Source organism: Myotis brandtii, unplaced genomic scaffold (genome assembly GCF_000412655.1).
Source record: "Myotis brandtii unplaced genomic scaffold, ASM41265v1 scaffold105, whole genome shotgun sequence".
Lineage (NCBI taxonomy): Eukaryota > Metazoa > Chordata > Mammalia > Chiroptera > Vespertilionidae > Myotis > Myotis brandtii.
The window spans coordinates 950,318-961,157 of NW_005353538.1; the positions used below are offsets into that span (position 1 = coordinate 950,318).

Genomic DNA, 10,840 nt, shown 5'->3' on the forward strand with positions numbered 1-10,840 from the left:
TCTATCCAGTGAGCCAAACCGGCCAGGGCAGCATTAATGTTTTTATCTCCCTCTTCCTCTCCCTCTCTGAAATCAATAAAAATATATTTAAAATAAAAAATAATGGAAAATATGATGATTCTTTTAAAAGTAAAATAAATGGAGCAATATAATGCTCTCATTGTAATAGAACAGAAAAATGAAGGGAGAAAAACTTACAATATCCAATGGATAAACTAGATTTGAAAGCATGAGTTGGAAATTGGCACATACTTCTAGTGATAGCTTAGATTTAAGAGGTATTTCTTTAAATGGCTATTGAAAATACTTTTTCTTTATACTGGCTACCTTGAAATAATAACTAAATATTTGTTTATACATACATTGTGGGAAGTCATCCATTGTCTTCTCTATCAGAGGGGTGTGGACAAGGATCCCGGAAGGCTTGTGACCCTTGAAGCCCTGGCGGGCTGTGCACCCACTGTTAGTCCAGACAATGGTAGCTGAAGCAACTTCCCCATTTATTATTATGTGAATCCTTCCTGATGGGCTAGTCTGCCTGTTACTGGAAATTGCCGGCCTAAGGGCTATGCTATGGGTGTATCCCAGATCAATAAAAGGTTGGTGAGGCCTGAGCACCAGTGGAAGTCCTTCCCCTTGAGTTGGACTTGCCCGCCTGGTCCCCCAATATTTCCAAATTATTATTTCTTGTCTTGTCTCTTTCATTTGCGTGCGGACCTCTTCCAGATCCTGAACCCTAAACCACGCGGGACGTGGAGGGAAACACTCAACAATACATCTGGAATCCCTGAGTACAACAGACCCAAACCCAGCGTCACCAACACAGGCCGTGGTGCTGGTGACCTAAATGCGAGGGCAGCTTTGCTATCAGTGATTTTTCCAACATGGCAGACAACTCTTGGTAAAATTCCAAACCAAACAGTACAGTCTTCATTTTACACAATAGTTGCATTCCTGGGAAATCCCGTGTATATTAAAACGATGCAATCCTTTCTGCTTAGGTGCTTGGCTCAGGTCAGTATAAATGGCCTGAGTTATGGGGGTCAGTTCTTCAGGGTGAGAAATTGCCTCCTACTTGAGGCCATCTGACATTCCTGGGTCTGACTTCCAATGTCCACAACACCCCCAAACCCTCTGGGCAGCCATATCCCCCACCCCCACCCCCGCCCAGTCAGCAAGTGCCCCTGGCCCGGCACGTGTTCACTTCTGGTATGTGTCTGGGAGTGAACACAGGAGCTTGGCGCAGAGGCGGAGGTGGCCAGGGTGGGAGTTGGTATGTTGCCAGACTGTGCAAATCCAGCAAACGGCCTTTCTTCAAAGGCAGAGATGCTGGTCTGGGAGGGCACGGCCCTGCCTTTCCAGGAACCCCACGTTTCAGAGACCAGGGAGTGGCAGTCAGGTTTCACAGTGAGGCAGACTGCAAAGGATTAGGGGGGAATTAGTGGACAGGAAATGAAGTTTACTCCTTAAATAGGACTATAATGACTATCACACTCACAGACATGACAAGAAAAATTGTATATACTCCTCAAGGCGGCTTTACGGATTAAACCTGCAAATGTATGTCAATGATGTCTAGTCTGTTGTAAGTCCTCGATGTTAATATGCTGGACACGGGACTTCCACTTTCCCTCATTCTATTTAGATCTTAAATCAAATCTGCATTTTTAGTATCCTCATTTTGCATACAAAAGATACCAAAGTTCAGCCTGGCCGGCGTGGCTCAGGGGTTGAGCATCGACCTATGAATCAGGAGGTCACGGTTCGATTCCCAGTCAGGCACATGCCTGGGTTGCAGGCTCCATCCCAGTAGGGATCTCATCATTGATGTTTCTATCTCTCCCTTTCCATTTCTTTCCGAAATATATATATTCTTTTTAAAAACAGATACAAAGTTCAGAAAAACTGAGAAAATGTGCTGAAGAAGATACCGTGCAGGAGGCCAGCCACCTGCTGAGCTGGGAGTCACAGGTACAAGGCCAGCATGTTGAGGTGCAGGTGACCACTGAGAGCTGTCAAGTGCTCAGAGTCGATCCAGGCCGTGATCAGCCCACCAGACTCCTGGAAGATGACACAATGGACGGAGAGTAGCGACCGTTGATTTCACTTCCACTGTGAGCCAGGCTCAGCATGAAGCTGTGCTCCATCCCCTGGTTTTCCACTCGGGCACGAAGAAAGAGGCATCGTGAGCTCATCTTCCTGACCGGAGCTGGAGGTGATGGAGGAGAGGTGGCCAGGGCGGGCCTTGGTATGTCGCCAGCTGAGGGAGTGCCTGCCTGAGGTGGGTCCTTCCGAACAGACCCAGAGCTGTGGCCGGCAGGCAGGGCGGGGAGGGACGAAGGGGAGAGGGCCTCAGCCCCAGCTGCCTGCAGGTCCGGGGAGGCCCTTGACCAGGGGAGCCATTCTCTCAATTCAAGCACCACCCCTGCTACCTCTAGGAGGTGAGATGCCCAGGCCCCTGGACGGGTGTCTGAGGGAGAGCCGTGTTTCTGTGCAGGCCTATCAGCAACGAGGGGAAAGCAGGAGGGAACGGGACCGGTCAGCTCAGCCCTGGGGAAACCCATTACCTTCAGGTACCATGCTCATGTCTGTGGCATCCAGATACAGCTCTGAGCCTCATTCCTTTCTTTTTTAAAAATATTTTTTATTGATATCAGAGAAGGGAGAGGGAGAGAGAATAGAAACATCAATGATGAGAGCAAATCATGGATCAGCCGCCTCCTGCATGCCCCACACTGGGGATTGACCCTGCAACCCGGGCATGTGCCCTGACCGGGAATGGAACTGTGACCTCCTGGTTCATAGGTTGACGCTCAACCCCTGAGCCACGTGGCCGGGCTGACCACGTTCCTGTCTTACTTGCTCCCTATTCCCCTCAGACCTGAGGCTGGTAGCGGGCCCAGCCCTGAGCATGGCCTCCCGGGCCCAGGAAAGTCACACTTGGCTGGGTCTGCAGCCGCTAAGGACTGGGACCCACGCGGCTCTGGCTTTTGCTGAGGGTGTGGTGAGGACCCTCAGTGTTTAAGGGGGAAAGGAGCCCGACTACTCCCTTTTCCAAGAAAGTGTTTCCTCTCATCTTTCTCGCTGCTCCTGAGTGGGTGGTGCTTTTGGGGGTCTTTTACAGGGCTGCCTGCTACAAGCTAGCATCTCCCAAGACGATCGTCATCACCCAGAAACGTGGGAATTGTGCCCGACCGGCATGGCTCAGTGGTTGAGTGATGACCTAGGAACCAGGTCAGGGCACTGTGGGCTTGATCCCCAGTGGTGAGCATGCAGGAGGCAGCTGATCAGTGACTCTCATAATTGATGTTTCCATTTCTCCCTTTTCCTTCCTCTCTGAAGTTAATAAAAATATATTTAGAAAGGAAAAGTGGGAATTGCACCAGGATCCCAAAGACGGTAAGTATTTTCTTCCTTTGAGGAGAGGAAGAGTATGGGAGCCCTTTGCTGCACACCAGGCCACTGCCCCACTGCCTCTGGGGCATCCAGCAGCTCTGAGGACACCCCATTCCCAACCTCAGAGCTCACCTCCCCTTTCCCCTCCCCCTCCTCAGAGACCACACACACACACACACACATGGCTGCTGCAGGGAACTTTAATACGGCACAAGCTGCCTCTCCGCCTTGGACTTACAGGTCAAAGAGGAAGGGCATCACACCTGTAAGAGAAGAAGAGTCAGAGGAGCCCGCCGCCCTGCAGGCGCTGCTCCGAGCCCGGAACCCTCACAGGTGGTCTTTCTCTGAGTGTGAGGAGCTCCTCAGACCTTTTCCTAGAGCAGAAGAGCCTCAGAATCTGCATCCTGGTGTCCAGCAGAGAAAAAGGCCCTTTTGCACACCATCTCTCATGCCAGGCCCGACACTGTGGCCACCATGTCCCCAGGCTGCTGGCCTGTGAGTAGCACCGATGGCATCTGAGCTGTTTCCCCATCAACTCCCTGGACCCAAGTCCACACTTGTGGGTGGGCCCACCTAAGGCAGCACCCTCCCCCCACCCCATCTCAGACCTGCTATCCTCTCCCCTTCCTCCCATGGCCTGTTTCCTTCCTTGCACATCCAGCCTCGGGCCAGGATCTTCAGCCCCCCCTCCCCGCCACACACATACACACACCGTGAGGCGGGGCCTCGCACCTGGCTGGCTCATGCACTGCTGGATCCTTTCCAGCTGCGCCGAGGACAAGGCCCGGGCCTCCTCCTCGAAGCGGCGGCGTCCCTCCTCCGTCAGCTTCCAGAGGCAGGCCCCGGCCTGCGTGCTGGCCCGCACTTTCTCGAAGCTGGCTCGGAAGCAGAGGTTGTGGCGGATGGTGTTCTTCCAGCCCTCGGGCGCCGTCCGGAAGAAGGGGAAATGCTGTCTGAGGACAGGGCCCCGTGAGGACAGGCTAGGCCCGCCCTGTCCTTGAGCATGTCTCCCCAGGGGCCAGGACCCTCAGCCCTCCCTCCAGGGGAAGGCTCTTTGCTGGTTGTGCCCGTGGCAAAACCTCCACCTGGTATATGGTGGGTACACACCCTCATCTTTTAAATGAGGCCCTTTCCTGCCCCGACCCTAGGATCCCTAGCCTCCCTCCCTCTGAGAACTGGGGACCTTGACTTGCAACAGCAACGGAGTGTAAATTAGGCCAACTCCTGGAGGAGGCACCCTGGTCAAGGAGGGATACCACTCGAGGATGAATATTCTGAGGCTCTTCTGCTCTAGGAAGAGGTCTGAGAGACCCCACACGCGTGTGTACATGACCACCAAAGCTCTAGGTGAGTCCCTTCTCAGTGATGTGCCCCGGGGTACGGGGAGCTGTGCCCAGCAGTACTGTCCACAGCGAAAGCATGGGGGAGACTGTTGCGGAACCCAGACTTTATACTAGATGATCTTTAGAGGGAGGTGGGAGAATTTGTCACCCAGGGGAATTTATGTTTTAAAGAACTAAGATGATACCTGGCCAGCGTGGCTCAGTGGTTGAGCATCGACCAGGAGGTCAGGGTTCGATTCCTGGTCAGGGCACAGGCCCGGGTTGTGGGCTCGATCCCCAGTGTGGGGCGTGCAGGAGGCAGCCAGTCAATGATTCTCTCTCATCATTGATGTTTCTCTCTCTCTCTCCCTCTCCCTTCCTCCCTCAGCAGCTTGGAGGGAGAATCAATAAAAATATATTTAAAAAAAAAGAACTAAGATGTAAAAAGAATCGAGTTTTCGAATGTGAGAGCGGATGGAGGTGGATGTCTTCCCTACATGTGGTATGTGGACACACATCTAGGGACAACCCAGAACCAGTGCCTGGGGGAGGAGCTGAGCACACACCTGTCCTCTTGGGTCCGGCAGCAGCCAAGGGCTGGGTGGACTGGAAGGTTGCAGACCGGGGCCCCACCCCGACCCCTCCTCACGGCCCCGCAGGGCACATACCGGGTGAAACTGTAGATCTGCTGCACGTTGAGGCCGCAGGGGGGACTGTTTCTTAGTGCCAGTGCTATGAGGTGGAAGTAATGGAGGGGGGGCCGGGGCCAGGGCCTCCCCTCCTGGCTGGTGGCTTGCCGGAGCCTCCGACTCTGGAGGGGGGCCCTTTTGTGAGGGGACAGGAGAGCCACAGAGGAGCGGTCGTGCTGGTCCTTAGCCTCCTCTTCTGTGAGCTAGAGGAGTAGAGTAGGAACTGGCCCTGACTCCATGGCCTGTCCTCGGGTGCAGTGGCAGGAGGGGCCATGGTGCAGGCCATCGTCTGGACTGGTCCCCAACCCAAGGGCACAGCTGGCTTCTGAGCCCATGAACCCTGTGGTCCCTGAACACCACAACTCTGCGATGCATCAGCCCTTTGCCCATCCCGCCTGCAACCCCAGAGACCCCCACCTCTGAGCTGCTGGGGGAAGAAGGGAGTTGCTTCCGAGGGGGAGACAGCTCCCTGGAGGACGCAGGCAGCAGCTCCGCGGCATCGACCTTTGAGCAGTGGGCACAGTCTTCCTCTTTCGGGGGCAGCGGAGGGGAGGGGAGCATGCTGGTCAAGCCCTCCCCCTTCCTGGGCTGTGAGACCTCCAGCTTTCCAGGGGGAAACACGATGTTGGGGTTCACCCACATCCACAGGTTGGGCTCAGTGTCTGGACCTGTGCAGAGAGAAAGCAGTTTGGGCGCCTTAGCTCATGGCGTTGGAGGTCCACCCCAGGCCTTGGAGCCACCACACCAGAGCACTCACTCCCACACTCACCATCTTCATCAGGGGAGGGGCTTTTCCTCACAGGCAGTTGTGGTGGCTCAACCACACGGAGTCTGTATCTGGCAACTGGCAAAAGACAGACAGAAGAGGGTCAAAACGTCCCAGGACTTCCACTGTGGGCCCAGGGCCCTGGGCTCTGAGGCTTGTGGGAGGGGCCGTAACCCCTGCGTGGGGAGATGTGACCCCATATTCTACTAGTTTTTCCTTCCTTCTCGGACCTCATGCACCTGTGCGTTCTTCTCTTCTCACACTGTACACTGTCCCTGAAGGATCAGATGAGCGCCTGTGGCTTCAGTCACCTTCTATAAACTCAAATCTTTATCCAGACTTCTCTAGCTCTTTGTTTTTTGTTTTAAAATATATTTTATTGATTTTTTACAGAGAGGAAGGGAGAGAGATAGAGAGTCAGAAACATCGATGAGAGAGAAACATCGATCAGCCGCCTCCTGCACATCTCCCACTGGGGATGTGCCCGCAACCCAGGTACATGCCCTTGACCGGAATCGAACCTGGGACCTTTCAGTCCGTAGGCCGACGCTCTATCCACTGAGCCAAACCGGTTTTGGCATCTAGCTCTTTGTTTTAAAAAAATATTTTTAAATTGATTTCAGAGAGGAAGGGAGAGGGAGAGGGAGAGAGATAGAAACATCAATGATGAGAGAGAATCACTGATTGGCTGCCTCCTGGACGCCCCCCTTGGGATTGAGCCTGTAACTCCAGCATATGCCCTGACTGGAATCAAACCCAGGACCCTTCAGTCTGCAGGTGGACACTCAATCCACTGAGCCAAAGCTGCTAGGTCTGAACATCATTTCTAAAACTAAACTCCAATTTATTTTTTATTTATTTTTTAGAAGCTGTTTTTTAAAAAAATATATATTTTACAGAGAGGAAGGGAGAGGGATAGAGAGTTAGAAACATCGATCAGCTGCCTCTTGCACACTTCCTACTGGGGATGTGCCCACAACTAAGGTACATGCCCTTGACCGGAATCGAACCTGGGACCTTCCGTCCGTAGGCCGACGCTCTATCCACTGAGCCAAACCGGTTAGGGCTAAACTCCAATTTAAAAATAAATAAATAAAACTAAACTCCATCTTCCTCCTGGATTCCTGTTTCAGCACGTGGCCCCCACCTCTTAACCAGCCTTTCAGGCCAGGTACTTGGAAATCGCTCTTGACTCTTCTCTGTCCCGGACAGCCACAGCAAATCAACGGTCAAGTCTGATCATCCTAGTCCAGGCCATAATCCAAATGGCCCGTTTATCAGTTTATCCTCTTTTCTTTAACTGATCGTATTACAGTTTGAATGATCGCCCAAACACGTGAACCCAATCTTGTCAGCCTGCGGTAAAGCTTTGAAATGGCTTTCCATTGCCTTCGGGCCAAATCTAAAGATACTCCTTGAGAATGTCCAACATTCCTCCCAGGCCCTCCACCATCTCCCACAGACCACACTCTCGATCCCAGGCCTTCCTACAAGCTGTTTCTTTAGCCAGAAACACTCTTCCTTCTTCCTGTTTGCACAGTTCATTGCTATTGTGGACGAAAGGAGCCACGTGCTAAGCTGACAGCTCAGGGGAGGCCTGCATGGCGGGCTTGCAAGCTCAGAGACCTAAAGTCACCACAAAGGATGGTCTGAAATTACACTTGAACTAAAAGCAGTGATGGTGGGTAGTCACCTCCTAGGCTGGTATCTTCACTGACCAGGTCAACCTTTCCCTTAACTGAGCCTTTATGTCTTTTTGCATCAATGATAACATATCCTTGAAATGTCTGGGTAACTTGTAACTTCCCTTTTTCCAGACCCCTTGGGGCACAACCTAATGTGCTGGGTGCCCAGCACTGTTATCATGTTAATTGTTGACTGTTAGCTATCCTTTACTTTTTATTCAATCACAGATGTTTCCCACTTTCCTTTCTCCCGCCTCCCTAGTCTATTGCCAATGGATTTCATGTCACCCACCTTCCTCCCTCCTTTGATTGCAATGTGTAAATACAGGTGTAAGCCGCCTTCTCCGGAGCACTATCCCAATCCGTCAGATTCTGCTTCCCGGCAATTGTCGACAGTTTGGCTCAAATAAACTCACAAAATTCTTTCCAGGTTGGAATGTTTTCAGGTTGACACCATCGGGCTTCTCCACCGCTTCCCCGAACCACATGGGCCGGGCTCTGTTGTGCTAGATCCAATTGTCAGCCGGCCACTCACCAGGCCTCAGCAGCATTCCTCTCCGCTAGCCACGCCTTCCTTGAAACAGTCACTTCCGGTGGGTGGTTTCCCAAGATCAGTCTCGGTTTGGATTTTCAATGGCCCTTTCCTTGGGTTTTGCTGGTTATCTCTCTTCTCTCCAATCTCTTTACAACGTGATGGCCCCAGGGCTCATCCTTGTTCCTTCTCTTACCTCTATACCAGGCTTTCAAAATCCATACCTGCAGTCCACACCTCCAGAACTCCAGACATATAGTTACCTGCTTACTCAACATTTCTACTTGGATATGGAAAAAGCATTTCAGCTCAGCCTGTCCAGAACAGAATTCCTAGTTTCTTCCTAAACCTGTTCTACCGAAGCTTCTCTCAGTAGAAAGCAACTCCATTCTTCCACTTATTTAGCCAAACACTTGGGAGGAATCACCCTCTAACCTCTCTTACACCACACATCCCCTCTACCATAGACCTAGCTGGTTCTACCTTCTCATCACATCCTCTACTACCATCCTGGTGGCCCAGTCTAGCATCATCTATTGTTTGAATAACTATAATAGCTTTCCAGTAACTAGTCTCCTGGTTTCTAGGATCCTATAATTTGTTTTCTTTGTGTGTGTGTGTTAATCCTCACCTGAGGGTATTTTCCCATTGATTTTTTTTTAAGAAAAGTATTTTTAATGATTTCAAAGAAGAAGGGAGAGGGGGAGAGAGAAACATTAATGGTGAGAGAATCATTGATTGGCTGCCTCCTGCATGCCCCACACTGGGGATAGAGCCTGCAACCAGGGCATGTGCCCTGCCCGAGAATTGAACCCTCACCTCCTGGTTCATAGGTAGAAAGTCAACCACTGAGCCACACCAGCTGGGCTCCAGTGATTTTTAGAGAGTGGAAAGGAGGGGGAGAGATAGAGAGAAACATCGATGTGAGAGAGACACATCGAATGGTTGCTACCAGAGCTGGGAATCTAGCCTGTAACTGAGGTATGTGTCCTTGACCAGAATTGAACCCGAGACCCTTCAGGCTGTAGGCCAGTGCTCTATCCACTGAGCCAAACCAGCTAGGGCCTAGTTTCTTTGTATGTACAGTGTACCCACACAGCAGCCACAGTGATCCTTTCAGAACAGAGATCATGCCAGATCAGCTCCATAACTTGTGGAGCTCCTTGTTAAAAATTTATTAAAAATCTCGACAGTTACAGCAGCGCATTGAATTAAGTATAGTCATCCTATGCAACCACACAGGTCACACGCTCATGAGCTGGTGACTGTCTCCTCTGCTCAAAACCTTCCAAACATGCCACACCTCACTCAAAGTCACCCAATGTCCTTAAAGAGGAAGGCAGCTCTTCCTACTCTCCATGCCACACCTGTGAGCCTCCTCTTCATTTCCTTCACCCAGCAGCACGGGCCTCCTTACTGCTCCTCATACCCTCCAAGCACATTCCTTCCTAGTGGCTTTTGTACTGGCGATTCCTCCTGCTGGGAAACTCCCTCTAAATGTGGTTCTCTTGGCTCCCTGTCTCACCTCCTTCCACTCGATGCTCAAATATTATGTTCCCAATGAAGCCCAACCTGGTGCCCTGTTTAAAACTGTAGCTGCCACCACCTCCCTGCCCCCCATTCCGGAGCCCTTCTTACCATGTCCTTTCCCCTATCCCAGGCATCACCTCTTAACACACGAGTGAGCACATAACTATGGGTTGTCTGTTCCAGGGGAACGGAAGCTCCATGGCAGTGGGTCTGTTTCTTTCATTACGGATCAGGAACTGTGCCTAGCAAATCGGAGGTGCTCGCTAAATATTTCTCGAATCAGTGACCACAGGGAACGGCCATCAGCATTGCTATATGGTGGCGAAGAGTTGGAGGCGATCTGGTCTCCTTACTCAAGTGCAGAGTGAGCATCTGCAGAGGGTAGGCTACTGCACCACAGTCACACACAGGGGACCAGGTCTAGTTAGCAACCTGAATAGCTCTCCAAAGAAATGTGATATCACCTGGCCCGCGTGGCTCAGCTATGAGCCAGGAGGTCACGGTTCAATTCCCCATCAGGGCACATGCCCGGGTTGTGGGCTCCATCCTCAGTGTGGGGCATGCAGGAGGCGGCTGATTCTCGCTCATCATTGATGCTTCTCTCTCTCTCCCTCTCCCTTCCTCTCTGAAATCAATAAAAATAGATTAAAAAAGAAACCCCTCTCTCTACCACATGAGAACACAGCAAGAAGAGGACCAGGACAAGCCTTCACAGAAAACAAAAAGAACACAAGGTGGTAAGGGGGAAACCATGAGCATTATGTAAATGAAGGTAACAAAGGAATGCTAAACAGCTGTTAAAGAGACGTCGCCTAACACCATCTCCTCGGCTGGGCAAACACAGGGGCGGCCAGGGCAGGGCAGGTGGGGCGGTGACCGAGGGCAGCCGGTGAGTCCGAGTCCTTGGCCCCGACAGTAGG

General features: G+C 51.7%; 1 protein-coding gene and 1 long non-coding RNA gene across 4 annotated transcripts in view; one reads left to right on the top strand and one right to left on the bottom strand.

The window, feature by feature from the left end:
- LOC102259540 overlaps positions 1 to 2,644 on the top strand; it is a 10,745-nt gene extending 8,101 nt beyond the window's left edge. Inside the window, exon 4 of the long non-coding RNA XR_001361981.1 lies at positions 1,888 to 2,644. This is a non-coding gene — a long non-coding RNA (uncharacterized LOC102259540). The remainder of the gene's footprint in view (positions 1 to 1,887) is intronic.
- A 706-nt stretch (positions 2,645 to 3,350) lies between these two features.
- Positions 3,351 to 10,840, bottom strand: part of LOC102260239 (uroplakin-2) — a 14,014-nt gene continuing 6,524 nt past the window's right edge. The window contains exons 5-9 of one of the 3 annotated variants that reach the window (XM_005856776.2): positions 6,177 to 6,251; positions 5,825 to 6,075; positions 5,387 to 5,610; positions 4,129 to 4,349; positions 3,351 to 3,659 (exon numbers count right to left, since the gene is read on the bottom strand). In XM_005856776.2, coding sequence (XP_005856838.1) covers positions 3,631 to 3,659; positions 4,129 to 4,349; positions 5,387 to 5,610; positions 5,825 to 6,075; positions 6,177 to 6,251 — 800 coding nt within the window. In that variant the 3' untranslated portion in view covers positions 3,351 to 3,630. The remainder of the gene's footprint in view (positions 3,660 to 4,128; positions 4,350 to 5,386; positions 5,611 to 5,824; positions 6,076 to 6,176; positions 6,252 to 10,840) is intronic. The other 2 variants (XM_005856775.2, XM_005856774.2) reach the window with 2 other exon arrangements.